The sequence below is a fragment of the Lucilia sericata genome, unplaced genomic scaffold, assembly GCF_015586225.1.
Source record: "Lucilia sericata isolate MDLA Ls3-8-SP2 unplaced genomic scaffold, ASM1558622v1 Contig001280F_arrow, whole genome shotgun sequence".
Lineage (NCBI taxonomy): Eukaryota > Metazoa > Arthropoda > Insecta > Diptera > Calliphoridae > Lucilia > Lucilia sericata.
The window spans coordinates 94,570-112,295 of record NW_023995231.1 but is presented as its reverse complement, the minus strand read 5'-3'; the positions used below and the strand labels follow the sequence as shown (position 1 = coordinate 112,295).

General features: G+C 32.1%; 5 protein-coding genes across 8 annotated transcripts in view; 2 read left to right on the top strand and 3 right to left on the bottom strand.

Moving 5' to 3' along the window:
• Positions 1 to 3,820: 3,820 nt before the first annotated feature.
• Positions 3,821 to 5,687, top strand: LOC119610806 (glyceraldehyde-3-phosphate dehydrogenase 2). The gene has a single exon (XM_037966171.1). The coding sequence runs from the start codon at positions 3,982 to 3,984 to the stop codon at positions 4,978 to 4,980; it is 999 nt and encodes a 332-aa protein (XP_037822099.1). The 5' UTR covers positions 3,821 to 3,981; the 3' UTR covers positions 4,981 to 5,687.
• A 1,172-nt stretch (positions 5,688 to 6,859) lies between these two features.
• LOC119610807 (nuclear nucleic acid-binding protein C1D) lies at positions 6,860 to 8,037 on the bottom strand. Its single transcript, XM_037966173.1, has 2 exons — positions 7,665 to 8,037; positions 6,860 to 7,145 (listed from the first exon to the last, which is right to left on the bottom strand). The coding sequence occupies exons 1-2, from the start codon at positions 7,899 to 7,901 to the stop codon at positions 6,969 to 6,971; spliced, it is 414 nt and encodes a 137-aa protein (XP_037822101.1). The 5' UTR covers positions 7,902 to 8,037; the 3' UTR covers positions 6,860 to 6,968.
• A 2,229-nt stretch (positions 8,038 to 10,266) lies between these two features.
• LOC119610804 (nucleic acid dioxygenase ALKBH1) lies at positions 10,267 to 11,687 on the top strand. Its single transcript, XM_037966169.1, has 3 exons — positions 10,267 to 10,480; positions 10,544 to 11,082; positions 11,143 to 11,687. The coding sequence occupies exons 1-3, from the start codon at positions 10,385 to 10,387 to the stop codon at positions 11,567 to 11,569; spliced, it is 1,062 nt and encodes a 353-aa protein (XP_037822097.1). The 5' UTR covers positions 10,267 to 10,384; the 3' UTR covers positions 11,570 to 11,687.
• Positions 11,656 to 12,077, bottom strand: LOC119610805. Its single transcript, XM_037966170.1, has 2 exons — positions 11,937 to 12,077; positions 11,656 to 11,879 (listed from the first exon to the last, which is right to left on the bottom strand). The coding sequence occupies exons 1-2, from the start codon at positions 11,955 to 11,957 to the stop codon at positions 11,694 to 11,696; spliced, it is 207 nt and encodes a 68-aa protein (XP_037822098.1). The 5' UTR covers positions 11,958 to 12,077; the 3' UTR covers positions 11,656 to 11,693.
• A 1,207-nt stretch (positions 12,078 to 13,284) lies between these two features.
• The window catches only part of LOC119610803 (mucin-12), a 48,353-nt gene continuing 43,911 nt past the window's right edge, over positions 13,285 to 17,726 (bottom strand). For 3 of the 4 annotated variants that reach the window (XM_037966165.1, XM_037966164.1, XM_037966166.1), the window contains 6 exons: positions 17,290 to 17,714; positions 16,678 to 17,225; positions 16,298 to 16,396; positions 15,675 to 16,098; positions 15,458 to 15,566; positions 13,285 to 15,388 (listed from right to left, as the gene is read on the bottom strand). In XM_037966165.1, coding sequence (XP_037822093.1) covers positions 14,221 to 15,388; positions 15,458 to 15,566; positions 15,675 to 16,098; positions 16,298 to 16,396; positions 16,678 to 17,225; positions 17,290 to 17,714 — 2,773 coding nt within the window. In that variant the 3' untranslated portion in view covers positions 13,285 to 14,220. The remainder of the gene's footprint in view (positions 15,389 to 15,457; positions 15,567 to 15,674; positions 16,099 to 16,297; positions 16,397 to 16,677; positions 17,226 to 17,289; positions 17,715 to 17,726) is intronic. The other variant, XM_037966167.1, reaches the window with a different exon arrangement.

Below are 17,726 nucleotides of genomic sequence, written 5' to 3'. Positions count from 1 at the left end.
CAAAAAGAAAGAAATGTTTACTATGTTCAACCGTTAAAAAAAAGAGAATATATGTAAAAAGTGTTTTTTAACAACACATTGATTTTTTTATACATATGTATAATGCATAATTAATTAAATAATTATGTAATTATATAATCTTTGTTATAATTTTAATTTAAATCTAATTTAAATAAATACAAACAGAAAAACAAATAAAGAAAACCAAAACATTTTATCGAAATGAAAATATAAAATAAAACAACAAGAAAACAAAACTTTGTTATTTTTTTAACTAATGACACTTTTTAGTAAAAGGTTTTTAGTTTTGAAAACTTTAATATAACAATAATACTCACATAATTGCGAAAACCAAGTCAATATATCACTTTATAGGTCCGTAAGCTGTCAAAGAAGTTAGTGTTAGAAGTAAGATTGGAGTTATTAGACTTATTTCGAAAAATTTATGGAAATTTGAACGGTTTATTGTATTTTGAAACAACATTTGTTTGCGTTAAGCCAATTATGTGAGTAAATTCGTTGCAAAAATACAGCCAAAATATTCGAATTAAAGAATAACTATTTTATATAATAAGGAATGCCTTTCAACTTTCTATGTAATTTATACAGTAGGTGATCATTTCTTCTTTTGAATAAAAAAATAGTTAGCTATGAAAATGTAAAACAGTTAGCTCAAATACAAGAGAAATATAAAAAATAAAATAATATGTATGTATTTCAAATAAAAAAATAATTTCAACGAATAAAAAAAAACTCTAATTATAACAACAAGAAAAACCATAAAATATTTAACTAAAGTGTGATCTTTTAATATAAAAAAATTAAAAACTCATTCTTTTATTTAAATTATTAAAAAACCTCAATTCAACTTTTAATAATCTTTAAACAACAAGGTATTCTATTTAATTTTGTACAAAAATATCTTAATTGAATTAAAACAAACTAAAGAAACTATTTTTGATGTCAAAAATCCCCCCCGTAGCTAAGCACCTGTAAGAAAAAAATCCCATACCTATACAAACATACTATTTCTAAATTCCAATTTAATTGTGATTTAAATTTTGAATTTTGATAGTTATAAAATATTTTAAATCTTAAAATAAAATCAAATGTAAAAAAGGAAAACCCCAATAATAAACGTTTAAAAAATGTGTAAGTGCAAAAATAAAGAATTAATTGTTATTTTTGTCTTGAAAATAAATACATATACAAATACAAAGAAAATAAAACAGAAATGTTTAATTTATTTCACAGTATCGTACTTTTATGTTTATACATTTACAACTAGGGGAAAATAAACATATAAATTGGTTTTTAATGAAACACTTGCATATATTGAAAGATGTTTAAATTAACTGAATTTCAGAAACTATTGCATACTTTTTGGATAAAAAACAATGTTTATATAAAAAGTTTGTGGTGAATTTGCTTTATAATCTTTTCATCGCTGTTTTTGTTTTTCGTCAAAAAGCTAAAAAGAGCGGTTAAAAAACAACTTGATTTTCTTTTTATCTTATTACTCACACTCATTTTCGATAAAAAGCTTTACCAAGTGGAATAATAATAAATCCCCAGCAGTTCAGGGGAACAGTCCCGACTAGCTATTTAACCTTAGAGATATTTTAACATGCTTTTTGCTTATTCTTTCTTTTAAGTGTCTTCCCTCCAGATTAATTTGGCTAACAAAAGGAATACTTAAGTGACTAGTGTCTCTCGTTGTCAAGTATTACATTCGTGACGAAGACGAATTTGATCCAACAAATGAATTGACTATTTGACTAACTACTGGGATATTTCTATCCACTTAATTTCGTCAAAAAGCTTACACAGTGAATGTGCCGGTTCACACAGCAATTTTTTTCGCTCAACTTATGACAACTTAGGGAGAGCGAAGAAAGAAATAGACTTATTTAGGCTTTCTACTACAAACTCAAAACCTTGATCAAGAAAAGTTGAGTCGAAATCAAACATTATTTTAAATGAAAAAATAACACAGTCCAACAATATTTAAAAAAAAGTCGAAACTAAATAACAAAGGTTTTAGCTGCACTGGAATCAAGCTTTAAGATATCAAGATATATATCGAAGTAGGAAAAAACTATAACAGAATTTAAAATTTTATTTTAAAATCTACATTATAATTTTTATATGAATCACCGACCAATGTTTCCTTGTGATATAAAAATGCACGATATGTATTTACCTTTCCATAACTGTATTATAATGCTTTGAAAGTATGTATATTATGGAAAAGCTTTTTGCTAAGGGTGAAATAGAGGTGAATAGTAGTTGTATATTTTCATGCATTATTTTGTACAAAGTTAATGAACATAGAAAAAATGCCTATTTTTATGTACATACACAAAAAAAATATACCTAAAAAGGACAAATCAATGTCAAAAAAATTATTTAAAGTAATTTATCGATTTTACTCTCACATGATAAAGTCAAACAACAAAATTATTTTACTAAACATGACGTTTACCCTTGAGGTCGTTCATAATGAATCATTTGTAGTAATAATGATGATAATCAACATTTTGAATTCGTGTGATTTTTTATGAATAAAAACATAAACAAATAAATTAATATATGTACATTATACGTACATACAAGTATTACTTTAATAATATGTTTAAGGAATTGTGAAATAGATACGTCTTAAAGAATAATCCAAAACATCTTTTTTTACCTCACTTTAACTTAATGGGTCTTGATTTCATCAAAGTTTTTCACAACATTAAAGTTACTTTAGTATATCCATACATATAGCAAATTAATGTTTCTTACACTATTATTAAAGTTAACTATTTCTTTATAGAAACCCTTTTTATCCTTACTTATTCTTTTTTGAATGCAGAAGTCTATACCGATCGAATGAGGATTTAATTCAAATAATAATATAAAAACCAGCAAATTTAAATTCCACTTTGAAAATTTTAACTGAGTTCTTTCCGAAAAATTAGTTTTTTTTCCTTTCTTGTAGAAGAATGGAATGGAATTCTGTGACAGACCCCATTATTTGAAATGATTATGAAAATTGAAAATCTCTTTGAAACTTTAAGGTTTATACAAATTTTATTACCCCCTAACTTCATCTACTTTCTAAATGAATCATAATTATTATTAATACAAAAAGTGGAAGAAAATGGTTTATAAATAATGTTCAACTTAAAACTTATTAATTTTGTAAATAAGTTGTGAAATTTTTATATTATATGAATATCAATTTTACATATTTACATTACTCCCTATATCCCAAGATAAATAGATGTTATTAATATAATTAACAGTTTATTTCATTATAATTGAACATATTATGTTTTCTCTATACTTAGTTAATAATTAACAAGTTAAAGTCAAATAAGTTCTACCCACAAAATAAAAAACGGTTAGTTTAATGTTATTTAAAAAATTTTACAATAACATTATATTATTCACTTAGTTACTTAAACATTGGCTTTAAAATAGGAAAATGTTAATTGTTTTTTTTTATACTTCAAAATTTTTCACAATAAATATGTACCACAATTCCCAATCACATACAAAAATACACAAAATCTGGCAACTTTATTGAAATACAACAATGCAATTGACAAACTCATCGAACATTTCTTCCATTTTTTGTCTCTTTCGTGTTTCGTTAAAAAGCTCTCACAGTGAGACAACCACACTAAATTTAACAGCTATCTAATCTCTTCTAGCACATGTAGTTTGCAACCGGCAAAAGAAATTCCAGCATATTGTGCTTTTTTTCAATTGCAAATAAACGTCCTTCAACTGACATTGAAAAGAATCACCCCCCCAAACAAAATAAAAAGCAAACAGCAGAGAAACTGGCAATTCAAGTAGAGCAAAGAAAAACTGCACAGTTTATTCCTTGCTAGCGAGCTGTACGGTCCGGTTGTTTGGAAAAGAAAAAAACCAAGTGTTTAAATACTTTTTTCTCCAGTTTGATAAAGTAAATTAGAAAAAACAAACATGTCTAAGATCGGTATTAACGGTTTCGGTCGCATTGGCCGTTTGGTTTTGCGTGCCGCCATCGACAAGGGTGCCTCCGTTGTTGCTGTCAACGATCCCTTCATCGATGTCAACTACATGGTTTACTTGTTCAAATTCGATTCGACCCACGGTCGTTTCAAGGGCACCGTAACTGCCGAAGATGGCAAATTGGTTGTCAACGGCCAAAAGATCACCGTTTTCAGCGAACGCGACCCCGCTAACATCAACTGGGCTAGCGCTGGTGCTGAATACGTTGTCGAATCCACTGGTGTCTTCACCACCATCGACAAGGCCTCCGCTCACTTCAAGGGTGGTGCCAAGAAGGTCGTCATCTCTGCTCCATCTGCCGATGCCCCCATGTTCGTATGCGGTGTCAACTTGGATGCCTACTCCCCCGACATGAAGGTCGTCTCCAACGCCTCCTGCACCACCAACTGCTTGGCTCCCTTGGCCAAGGTTATCAACGACAACTGGGAAATCGTTGAAGGTCTCATGACCACTGTCCATGCCACCACTGCCACCCAAAAGACCGTTGACGGTCCCTCTGGCAAATTGTGGCGTGATGGCCGTGGTGCTGCCCAAAACATCATTCCTGCCTCCACTGGTGCCGCCAAGGCTGTCGGCAAAGTTATCCCTGCCTTGAACGGCAAACTCACTGGTATGGCTTTCCGTGTCCCCACCCCCAACGTATCTGTTGTTGATTTGACTGTCCGTCTTGGCAAGCCCGCCAGCTACGACGCCATCAAGGCCAAGGTTTTGGAAGCTTCCAACGGTGCCATGAAGGGCATCTTGGGCTACACCGATGAAGAAGTCGTCTCCACCGACTTCGTCAGTGACACCCACTCCTCAGTCTTCGATGCTAAGGCTGGCATTTCCCTCAACGATCAATTCGTCAAGTTGATCTCCTGGTACGACAACGAATTCGGTTACTCCAACCGTGTCATCGACTTGATCAAATACATGCAAAGCAAGGACTAAATTATTACCATCAGAGGGGGAGAACGTACATACTAAATTCGTCTAAATCATAAGAACACTACAGTAACATTTTAGAAATACACGCCAAAATTATTTATCTTAAAGAGAAGCGTAGAGAACAGAACAGGAAGAAGACGCACATCATACAGGAGCCTGAGCATTTACTTTATACAATTGAAAGAATAAGACATTTCAAGTTTGCTGGTCATAACCCAAGTATGGCTTAAACTCCTCAACAACAACAAACCACCTCCTGATTAACAATAACATCATGAAATAATCTAAATTCTCAATACTGTATTCAATAATTATTATAAATTATAATTAGTAGTTATTACTCACACTTATTAAAGTTGATTAAAAAACCAAAATAAATGTTATTTAAAACATTAAAACAAAATTACATTCTTTTGTTTAATTTTTTTTTTTTTACATCAAACTTATATAATTTCAATTGTTCAGGAAAATTCTACACAAATACACATACACACACGAATAAAACTAAAAAAGAGAAAATGCAATTAAGGGCAAAAGAGCGAGCTTTTTACAGAGAAATTGCATCATTTTGTTATTTGAATGTGTTTGTGTAATTGTTTTTAATGCATTTATTTATATATTTCATAACATTTTTGGCTAAATGTGCCGTTAATTAGCTTTGTTCATATTGTTGTTGTAATTTAAATAAAAATTCAAATGGCAAAAACAAACAAAAAACATGTTTTTTTTCTACTGTGTATTATTCTATAATGAATTTTGCCGGCTTTACCACCATTTTGTGGAAATTTTAATTTGTTATCATTAGTTTTGTTATTTGTTGTTTTCAGTGATGTAGGAATATTGTTTATCATGAAATTGCGTTCCAAAGACAAAAGGTCACTTGTATTTGTCATAAAACTTGTTTACCAAAACAAATAAACATTTATTGATTGGTTTAAAAAAGTAGTATTTATGGTCCAGGGGTAGGACGCACATGATTTTGTATGTATTCGCATAGTTCATGGTAGGCGACACGTTTCACTTTCTATAGATATTTTGAAAAAAAAAAACAAGATTTCCCTGCCCCCTACTGAAGACAACAATGTATGGGGTATTTCGATTAACTACACTTAAATTACAATTTCATTTTCTCCCCTATACTTTGCATCATTCTATTTTTAAAAACAGTCAACGACATTAAGCAAATAGGAAAAAATATTATACCTAGTACATACGGAAGTGTATTAAAAATGTTTGTTTTTAATTTTCTTATACAACAAATACACACGTCCATAAATATGTACACATTTGCAGTACGCGCATGTTGTCATTTGAAAATGAAAGTGTGGATGTTAGTTATTCTTATTACCTATACAGAATTATTTAAATATTTTACATATAGAAAATTATTGTTATTTAACATAATCATCAGCTGTATCTCATTAGTTACATATTTAACGAAAAGTGGGTGTGTCTGTTGTTAATAAAGGTCATTTTAAATGTCCTAAACATACGTTTCTATATCTATTATATGGTATTTATGTATTTGCAAAAATAAAAACAAGTTTTTGCAAAAAAAAATATATATTTTTGTATGTATGTATTTTTACTAGAAAAGCTTTTTAAATAAATAAGCTTGGCATCTCTGTTAAAAGAAAACTTAACGAAAATCAGTGATGACAATGTGTTTTAATTTATTCACGAATATAATATATAATACATATTATGTACTTGTTAATAACAATAGCAAGTTTTTTATCCTGAGTAAGAATGTATAATTTTTTCCCTTGTTTCTTAGTTCCGGATTGCTATTTTTATTACCTTAAAACATTTTGATATGCCAAAAAATATAGTCTGCTGAATTTTCAAAAAAAAATACCTATGTGGTAGTAATCTTGATGAGTTCATTTTTCTTAAAATATTTTTCTTAATTATCACTTATTAATTATATCTTGTTATAAAAAGTTCTTACTTAAAACACTTAAATCTTTTTATATGTATGTAATTAATTTTTAGTTGTCGTTTTGTATTCTTTCTTCATCTTTATCAAAACGTGTGTGTATACCATGTTTTATGAAACGTCCAGCAGCAGCTTTATCTAAAACAGGTCTAATGGTATTCCGTTCATAGATTTGTTTGTCGCGTAAAATTGTTTGTCTCACTCGGGACAGTTCATTTTTGATTCCGTGCTAAAATTGAAAATTAGAAAAAATATAAATTAAAGCTATGTATTACAATATGACAGGATTGCTTTTTATATGGTACATATCACTCATTTACTAGAAGACTGGCATAATTACATTACAAAATTTGATTACAAATTGGATTTTAGAATGATACCTATTTGATTTTACCAGAAATGAGAATAATTTTTTATTATATTTTACTTTCAATAATAAATTATAAAATCTCACACAGTCCATGATACAACCATTTTATTGTTATATTACGACACAGACTACGATCGAATGTAATTTGTTAAGAATTGATTTCGAATTGAATTAGCTCTAACATAGCACTACTCCAAAGACACAGAACAATTTTTCACGAATTATAGTTTTATCTACTTTTCAAGGATAGGTATGTGTGTTGACATTGTTGAAATGCCACTCAAATTTTAACATAAAACAGTAACTAAATCTAAGATCTGACTACAAACTCCATAACAATTAAATCCCGAATTTGCTTTTGAAATTTTCTCAACTTACCTCATTCGGATCTTGTCCTTGTAGCTTAACATACATCCAATACAATGAATTAATGGAATAAGCCAAATAGTTGTCCAATTTAACTTTTTCCTCTGTAGATAATTCTTCAAAATCTTTTAAACCCACGGCCGTCAGTATGGAAGCTTCAATTTTATCCATGGAATTGTCGAAATTTTCCACACATTTTATAAATTTTTCATCATTTCGCAGTTCTGCGTAATCTCGGCTTGTAGACATGTTATTTCGAAATTTACTTTTATTTTTGTGAATAATATTTTTGATAAATTTTTAGCAAATTATTTATCCTATTTTTCTAAGACAAATTAATAAAACAGCACGCGTTGAATTGACATTTAGTTTTTCTTCTTTTCTGTTTTGCTTTTCCATTCATTACAAATGGCCAGTATTGCCATGTATACTTTAGAAAGGGAGTAAAGAAAACATACATATATATTTTAAATTATGAAACAAACCATTAAGGTAATAAAAACTAATTTTGACTTTTTCAAATAATCGAATAATTGTTTTAGTTTTGGTAAAAAAATAAAATACATATTTATATAAACATTATTAAGCATAACTTACTGACTATAAACTGCTGCTTTTTTAACTAGGTGTAGCACAATTAGACATTTGTTTCTGAATTGTTTTTTTACTCTGATTTGATTTAGGTGTTATATACATTTAAGGCCTTATATGATATACATTGCAAATTCCTAGCCTTATGCTATATTTCCTCTGGCTTAAAATTTACTAGATTTGCTTAAACCATTTCAATGTGTTTCCACTGACCTTACTCGTTTTTGAAAAACTAGATTTCGACAAGTTTTAAATCAAATCTAGTAGATTAATGATTTGGAAAATGAATGACAAATATATATGATTTCAACTAGTTTTGCCCAAATTCACTACATTCGCTCAAAATGACAATTGTACAATTTTTTACTGTATTCCGTTCGCGTACTTTTGAAAACTTGCATTGAATCACAATTCACTTATAAACACTAATATTCAACATCGTACTCAAAAACATCAAAGGGGATTAACATTAGGTTTAAATTAATTTTTAGATTAACTAATCTGATTTTGGCTCTTATTGAGTTATGCTATGTTTCCATTGGCTTCAAATCTACCAGATTTGCGTAAACCTCTTCGAGGTGTTTCCACTGAGCATACTCATTTTTGAAACATTGTTTTTGGTTTATTAACTTATACATATGAATACATAATAACGGGCTCCCAATACGATGTTGCAACTGGTACTTCTTTGACTTAGAACTTAGAAACATGTAATTAAGCACTTGAGAATCTATAAAAGTGGACTTTTTGGTACTTTTTCGTTCTTCAACTTGTAATATTTGGATTTTCTTTTATAATGAACCTAAAAACATAAAAGTTATAAAATTAAAATCTTAACAAGTAAGAAATTATAATCGGGCCAGGCCGACCATATAATACCCTACACCTGTTACAAAAATGAAATGTGATTTTGTTTTCATAATAAAGCATTGTAGTTGAATTGTACCTTGTCTCAGATATACTTAAGCCATTTATTGTTGAATAAAATTGTGGACATTTAAGTCAAATTTTTGAAGGGGGCTTTGTATAGGTGCTATGGTCAAATGAGACCCTATAATTATACAATTCATGAGAGTCATCAAGGCTAGTATAGCACTTGGTTTTGCAGTTTTTTGTTGAGATACGAGTATATTAAACATAATTATGAATTTAAAAGCCCTATTCGTCGGGTGGGGGGCTAGGTGAAATTATCTTCAAAATTTCGACCTGTAGTTTGATTACAAGGTTTACAAGCCCTATTCAAGTGTTCAGTTGTATGGGGGCTAGGTGAAATAATGGACCGATATTAACCATTTCTAATAGGCTTTGTCTCCGGTACCATAGAAGATCATGTGCCAAATTTAATTGAATTATCTTCAAAATTGCAACCTGTAGTTTGATTACAAGGTTTACATGGACGGACAGACGGACGGACATAGCTAAATCGACTCAGAAAATGATTCTAAGCCGATTGGTATACTTTAAGGTGGGTATAGGACCAATATTATTGTGCGTTACAAACATCAGCACAAACCCAATATACCCTCCCCACTAAAGTGGTGTAGGGTATAATTAACGTTCGGTATAATTGGCGAAATTGCAATAATTTGCGTGGAATCTCCCATATGTAACAAATTGTATATCTGGAAATAAATAAACAAATAAAATATCTTTGTTTTTACGTTATTGATCATTTTCTTAATGCAAAATTTTTTAGAAACTGATTTTCTGCAAGATGTTTTATATGGAATAGGGTTAAATATCGGCAGATCCTAGTAAAGGATTTGTTTTTAATTTTTAAGAATTTTTTATTTATCCCTGCATAATTTCTCATACAACTTTTGAGTTTGCTCTGTTTTGTTGTTATAAACAATATATTTGCTTCTAAAATCCTACTTTCTGATCTCTCGTATTCTGTTTTTATTTAAAATCGTTGAAAAATTAAAAACTAAACGTAGTTGAAAACTTAGCCGGCTTACAGTCGATTTTAAGCCGCCGCCGACATATTTAGTATCAGTCGCCGCCGCCGTTAATATTTGTCGGCGCAGTACTCTAAGTACGACATTTCTTTTTATTTATTTACATTTAGTTTTGTATATCCTCGTTTCAAAAATTTATTTCAATGTTTTATTTTATCTAAAAATTAGATAAAAAATAACATAATGTTTAAGGAAAGTTTTAAATACTATAAATCAAAATGGCCCGTGCCGGATTTTAAAGATGTTATCGATTTTAATAATGATTCCAACCACACAAAGGTAAATTACTTCTTGAATATGTTTTTTTGAAAATAAACAATTTATATAATTTTTATGCGGCAGATAGAGGATTTGCAGTTGAAAGACGATTATGCCCACTTGGGCTTACCACTAGGCATGAATCCGGTACACAAATGGCGTTTGTTTAGGCTTGTAGAGCATCCGGGATTAATTGTTATACGTGATGCATTCACCGCGCATGGTCAACGCTATTGGATGGCTAGGAGTCTAAAAGATTATCCAAAATATCCCAATAGAGTAAATTTAAATGAACGACTTTTCAATAAAACAGTTTTGGACGATTGGTGGTCTTCTTTGCAACAGTGCGATGATAAGGACGAAGCGAGGCGTATGAAAATATCCATGCGCTGGACTACTCTTGGTTATCATCATAATTGGGACACTAAGGTCTATAGCGAGGAATTGCATACAGAATTCCCTGAAGATTTAGCACGTATGACAAATTTCTTTGCCAATGTTTTGGGCTACGACAATTATAAGGCACAGGCTGCTATAGTTAACTATTATCCTATTGGTACTACCTTGGCCGGTCATACAGATCATTCGGAACAGAATTTAGAAGCTCCTTTATTTTCATTCAGGTTGGTTTTATACTGGTAATACAATAGCATTTATTGAACAAGTTTCTTCTGTATTTACAGTTTTGGACAAACCGCTATATTCCTTATTGGAGGCAAAACGCGAGAAGAAAAACCCTCTGCTTTATTTTTAGAAAGTGGTGATGTGCTGGTCATGTCACAGCAATCTCGCCTGTGTTATCATGCCGTACCGCGAGTTATGAAAGCTCGGCAGGAAACGTGGAACATTCAAATGCCAACACCAACGTCACAAAACCAAGAAATAAAAATAGACACTTTACAACCCGCCAAAAAATTGCGCACTGATATAACCTTTTGGAATAACAATGAAATGGAAACAGCTTTAGCATGGTCCATGGATCCCTTGGTGTATGAACAAGTGAGCAACGAATTACATTGGCTGCCCTTTAAAAATTATCTACACGACTCACGTATTAATATTAATGTCAGACAAGTTTTAAATAATCAGCAGCAATCTTTAAGTTGCTGAAGCAAAACTGAAGGATATACCTACTAGTTAAAACATTTGTGTATAATTTATTATTCGTTTATTATATGAAACAATTCAATTACAAATATATATATATATATGTTTTATTTTATCTACAGCAGCTTTAATTTTTATTACGAAAAACTTTAAACTGAGCTACCGACAACATGTAGGGCCGGTATAAATGTTGCGAATGTGTTGGTAATAAATGACATAGACTTAAGAAATCACCTAAAATGGTTCCAAGAATCACAGGCCAAAATAAACGTCCCAATAACGATTTCATAGTTGATGTAGGCTGCGGTGGGGTCTTTTTAACATTTTAATTATTTATTAATAATTTTCTTTTAGAAATTTATTATTTTACCTCTCCAATAGTTTTGCTCATTTTATGGGTTTCTGATGTTTAAAAAGAGTTATCAATGAATAACGTAGCTATTTTTTAATGATTTAGTTTAAAATTTTTTGTTTTTTGTTTTAATTTATTTGAAAGTTATTTAACTGTCTATTTACTTTAGGGTTTACGAATACTTTTTTATTACCTCTACCTCCATAGTAGGGAGGTTTTATGTAAATGTTTATTCCGCCTTGAAACATTTTCTAAATCGTTTAATCGTAGTCCGTCTGTCCCTGTAAGTTCTTATAATTTTCATGATGATTTCATAAAATTTGAAACAAAACTTAAAGCTTATTCTTTGAAATCGATCAATTTTAACTTTTTACAAAATAATTAAGAATATATTGGACCATCTAAAATGGGTTACTATAATTTGATATCGAGATAATTGAATTTTTCCAAATCACACACACATCATGTACACCAACTTTAAAAACCTTATTTAACTTACCCTTTTTATGGTAACTTCGCCTGAAATCCTTTGAGACTAAATCGGCATTAACAGCTCTAATATATATATATATTTTTCTTTCAAATTTTCTATATATTCTCATTTTAATTGTTTTTTATTATTAAATTATATTTAGTTTTTTCCTTGTTTTAAGTTGGTTGTTTTCTTAAGTTTCTTGTTTGTTTGTGTTGCTATGAATGTGTGTGTTTATGTGGATGTGTGTTTGTTTGTTTTGATCTGTTGTGTTGTTGTATTAGCGATCATTCATTATTTTGTTGTTTGTTGAAATTTTACAATTAAATTACAGAAATATAAATATGCCTAAAAATGTTAAGATTTTTATGCATAATCGATTTGTTTTTTTGTTTTTAATAATTGTATATTTTTTGAATCTTTTGTTTTTTGTTGTTGTTTATAAATAATCGTAAAGCTACTTAATGTATATAATTTGTTTATAATTATAATTTATAATATATGATTTTTTGTTATTTTTTCATTTTTATTTATTTATTTATTTTACTTCTTAATAATGTTAATTTGTTTTATATTTTTCTTTTCATTTTTTTTATTTAGAAATATTTTTGTTGTATTTGTTTTGTTTTATTTTTTTTTTTAATATATATGCATATAATGTATAATTATAATTGATAATCAGTTATATTTATTTATATGTATGTATATATATTTTGTTTTATTTATATTTTTTAAGTTTAATTTTGTTTACTGCTTTATATTGTTGTTGTGTTAGGAGTTGGGTTGGGGAGGAGGGGGTGGAGGATATTTCTATATATATCAATATTATTAATAGTAATAATAAAAAAACTACTAAAAATTGTTTTTGTTGTTGTTTTTTACTTTACTTGTCTACTATGTATATTATATAACAGTATAAATTTTCTTTTCTTTTTTTTTTTTAGCAAATTTGTTAACATCATTTGATTTTTTTGTTTGTTTTTATTTATATTTATAAGAAAAAAATCATAATCATTTTATAAGAACAACATTTAGTACAATAATTATAAATAATATTAATAATAGAAAAAACTATACAAATAATACAAATGCTCTAAGTATGAAGCGTCCTATTTACTAAAAAATAATATTATTAATAATAAAAAAGAAAACATAATAAAATATTTTTATATTTAATATATTTTTGTATTTATTATTATTATACCAGACCAATAATTGGTAGTTTCTTATTATTATTTTTTTATTTATTTACTTTTCTTTTTGTTACTAGTTGTAGTATATAATATTGCATACAAGTTTTATATACTTTGTTAGATTTTTTGTTTTGTTTTTGCTTTTAATTTTATTTTGTAAATCAATTTTTCAATTTGGAATTTAAAAGTTCTTTTTTTACAAAAGGATGTTTTTGGAGAGGGTTAGGTAGATAAGAGAGGAAGAGAATGAAGCAGGGAGTGGGGGAGGAAAATTGTTTTTTTTATGATAATTTTTATAATATTTTACGATTTTTACATTTTTTTCTCATTTTTCATTCTAAAAAAATATTTTTTTAGTTAAATAATTAAAAAAGTTGTTGAAAAAATAAAATTATACACAGTTGTTGTTTTTTTATTTTAGTAAGGGAAGTAAGGGAATAATTGTGTTTTTGTTTTTGTTATTTTATAATACAATATGTTTCTTTTAAAGATTACTTGGTCTCTTTTCCGATTTATTTATAATATATTTCAGTTTTTTTTTTTATTTTTTCTTTTGATATCTCTAACTTTAGTGTTTATCATTTAATTTGGAAAATTGTTATTAAATGAAGTTAAACCTTGAAAGCTCTTTAGTTTATCATCGGCCGGGTTGGGCACTTTGGGGTGCGGGTTGTGGGGGTGCCATAGTCATTACACCCGGGGGTGGGCCACCCGGTTCTTCTTTTTTAGGCGCCAACATTGGATCTACAACCATGGGGTGTGGCATGCCACCCATAGTGGGTGGCTTACCTCCTAACGTAGGTGGTGGTCCCTGTTGCGGTTGTCCCATTGGTACAGGTTGCATACGATGATGTGGAGGTGGTGGCGGTCCTAATGGTCCGACTACTCCTGATGGTGGCGGTATGGGTGATGGTTCTTTGCCTCTTAAATGAGCGGCTGACTGCACTGCATACATACTCATTGCGGCTTTATGTCGTTCTTCCTCGTGTCGCAACGCCACCTCCATTAGAGGATTGTAACGCAGAGCACTCATTCCGTAAGGATCACGATATGGATCCATAGGCCAGCCTGGTGGCCCGGCTGGACCAAAGTGTGATAGTGGCGGACCTCCCAGACTGGGAGGCATCATTTGTCGAGCCAAGTGTGGGGGAGGAGGTACCCCATGAGGACCGTGACGACTGGCCATAAACGAAGCATGATGAGCTGCAGCCGCTGCATTGGCTTGGGCCTGAGCTAGCTGATGTTGATAGCGAGGATCAGCAGCAGCTGCTGCTGCCGAAGCTCTCATCATCATGGCATCTTGCTCTTCTTTTGTTCGTGGCATTTCTTCTTTAATTCGCATCTCTCCGCCTGGACCACCTGGGCCTCCCTGCATATCTGTTACACTGCGATGGGGAGATCGCTCTCGAGCCGAATTCATAGCAGCAGCTGCTGCCGCCGCTTGTGACAATTTATTGCTCTCGTTAATACGCTGTTGTTGCAACATTCTTTCTCTTTCCATTTCGCGACGCTCCATTTCTCTTCTTTCCCTTTCTTTGCGTTCGCGCTCACGTTCTCTTTCGCGCATTTCTCGTTCCTGTTGTTCACGCTTCAATTTTTCTTCTTTCTCCTTACGTTCTCGCTCTTCGCGTTCGCGTTGCCTTTGTCTATCTCGCTCTCTCTGTTCTCTTTCGCGCATTTCTCGTTCTCGTTCACGTTCTTCGGCCTCTCGGCGCGCATTATCCAAGGCCGTTGTGTCTGGTTTCATTGGCCATCCCGGTGGTGCTCCTGCCGGATGATAAGGCACTGTGCGTTGTAAAGCAGCTCTAGAAACACAAACACAGAGTTTTGTTAGTGCAAATAGACAATGGGAAGGAATTATTAAATAAACTTACGTTCTCCAGGGATCATGTAAAGCACCGCCTAGGGGTATTTCTCTACCAAATGGTGATAAACCAAAACCAAAAGGACCCACATAGCGGCCAAACGGAGAAACTGCAGTACCTTTAATACAAAAATTATGTTACATATTACAGAAATTATATACATATCTAAAGTTTTCACGATAATAAATATTTAAAAATAGTTAAAAGGTTAATTTAACAAACTTACCTATATGACTAGGTGGTGCACCAATGAAACTGGCCGATAACGGGGAAGTTTCAAATGGTGAACGCCCAGGTAGTGCTGTGGCATAAGCGGTTCCTGGTGGCAATTCACCTGGTCGATGCAATAGATGTGGCGATGCTGCTGCACTTAACGATAATGCCGGAGAAGCTTTCATACTCATTGCCGATACAGCTGAGGGAGAAGGACCTGCTCCTAGATTTGAAGAAGCTGTACTGGTTTGAGATACAGTAGCTGTTGGTGTAACACTGCTACTACTACTGCTGGGCGGTGCACCTGGCGTTGTACCACCACTACTCGCCGAACCACTAGCTGCAGCCGCTGCCAATTTATCGGGATTTTGTTTGTTTTGATGATAGTAAATTTCCCACGCAATACGAACATGCATTGCATTCCATCGTCCAGTTTTCTATAAAAACAAATATTCAAATCAATTATTTTGAATAGAAAAATATTTAAATTGTTTATTTAAATTAATAATTAATTATTAGTATTTAGGCTGTGAAAAATTTAAAAGTCGAATGAGTGAAAGAAAAGATTCCTGTCTCTTTGCTGACAAACTTCTAGAACTCTTTTCAATTTATGATGGAGGAAAATGAAACACATACCGTAAACTTAATGGATTTGGAAGAGGAATCTACAATATTAGTTGGTAAAGGCGGTTGAGGTTGTTGTTGAGGATTTGTGGAGGGCGATGGTTGTATCGTCTGGAGTTTGGTGGATGAGTTTTCGAGTTGGAGGTGGATAAGTGGATGGATGGCGATGGATAGTGTTGATGACAATTACAAGGATGATGAGTATAATTTTTGTTTTTTTTTTGGTTTAATGAACATGAAAATGAGGAGGAAACAATGGTTTTTTATTGTTTTAAAAGGATTTTAACAAAAAAGAAATTATGATGTTAGGAATGACAGCAAAGCTTATTAAAAGTGGAGAATATTGATATTTTACTTTTGTTTTTTTTTTTTTTTTTTTGTATGAAACATACCTTTGGCGCAAATGAAGTTAAATGGCTGGGAGGCATAAACGGAGTAGCGCCACCCAAGCCAGGATGCAAGAGACCAGCTGGCGTATAACCCGTATAGCCGGGCAAACCAATTCCCGTACGATAAAAAGGTGATTCAACGGCGGCAATCTTGGGAATGTCTTTGAATAGTGGTGGGGGAAAGAGGGGTGCCGGGGCTGGAGGAGGTGCTGCCGCCAAGGCTGTTGGCAAAAGTTGTTGATGCTGATGCAAATGAGTGTGCTGATGTTGATGATGATGCAATTCTTGCCTTAAGTAGGGAGAAGGAACAGCAGCACTTGGAGCATGTGGTGATGGACCTGATGGGGGACCTGTTCCGCTAGCTGTAGAAACGGGTGGCGCTGATGTTGAGGCTGAAGGCGAAGCTATTGGGGCGCCTGGTGGCGGAGCGGATGTTGAGGTTGGTGGCTGCTGCTGATGTGTATTTGGTTGTGTAGGAGGAGGCACCGCCAAGCCACTACGGTCTAGAAACCGGTTATCTAGCTCTCGTCGTAATAAATCCGCTTGATCATCTAGCAGAAATGAAGTTTATTATGAAATTAGTAAAAATAATAAATAAAATCAAACAGAACTTACTTTTGCTTGGTTGGAAGAGAGATTCAGCCGAAAAGGGGTGTGGCGCCGAACTTTGTGTTGTTGTAGTTACTGGAGCGCTATTTGCGGTACTTGATACTGCAGGAGACGGAACAGACGTTGGAGTGGAAGAGTGAGAACTAATAATAGAACTAACTGGCACCGACATTGATGAAGATACCGCAGGATGAGGTGGCATGGGAGGCACAAAATATTGTGGATGAAATCCTGTGGAGCCAGGTGGTAGTCCGGGTGGTGGAATACCAGAAGAGGAATGAAGTGTTGGTGTATGCGGTGAAACCGAAATAGGCGGTGGCAATCCTCCTGCAGAGCTTGTGGGAGGAGGCGGTGTTGGTCGTGTAGCCATAGAAGAGGAGGAATGAGTTGTAGCCACCGACGTAGGTGGTGGAATCGACAACGACGATGAGCTTTAAGATTAA

Bases quoted from the DNA above. Each gene is read 5' to 3' on its own strand.
- LOC119610805 (XM_037966170.1), bottom strand. From the start codon at position 11,957: ATGAGCAAAACTATTGGAGAG. The intron at 11,880-11,936 runs GTAAAATAATAA...AATGTTAAAAAG, and splicing joins TGAGCAAAACTATTGGAGAG to ACCCCACCGCAGCCTACATC.
- LOC119610804 (XM_037966169.1), top strand. From the start codon at position 10,385: ATGTTTAAGGAAAGTTTTAAATACTATAAATCAAAATGGCCCGTGCCG. The intron at 10,481-10,543 runs GTAAATTACTTC...TTTATGCGGCAG, and splicing joins ATGATTCCAACCACACAAAG to ATAGAGGATTTGCAGTTGAA. The intron at 11,083-11,142 runs GTTGGTTTTATA...CTGTATTTACAG, and splicing joins GCTCCTTTATTTTCATTCAG to TTTTGGACAAACCGCTATAT.
- LOC119610807 (XM_037966173.1), bottom strand. From the start codon at position 7,901: ATGTCTACAAGCCGAGATTACGCAGAACTGCGAAATGATGAAAAATTT. The intron at 7,146-7,664 runs GTAAGTTGAGAA...TTTCAATTTTAG, and splicing joins AAGGACAAGATCCGAATGAG to CACGGAATCAAAAATGAACT.
- LOC119610806 (XM_037966171.1), top strand. From the start codon at position 3,982: ATGTCTAAGATCGGTATTAACGGTTTCGGTCGCATTGGCCGTTTGGTT.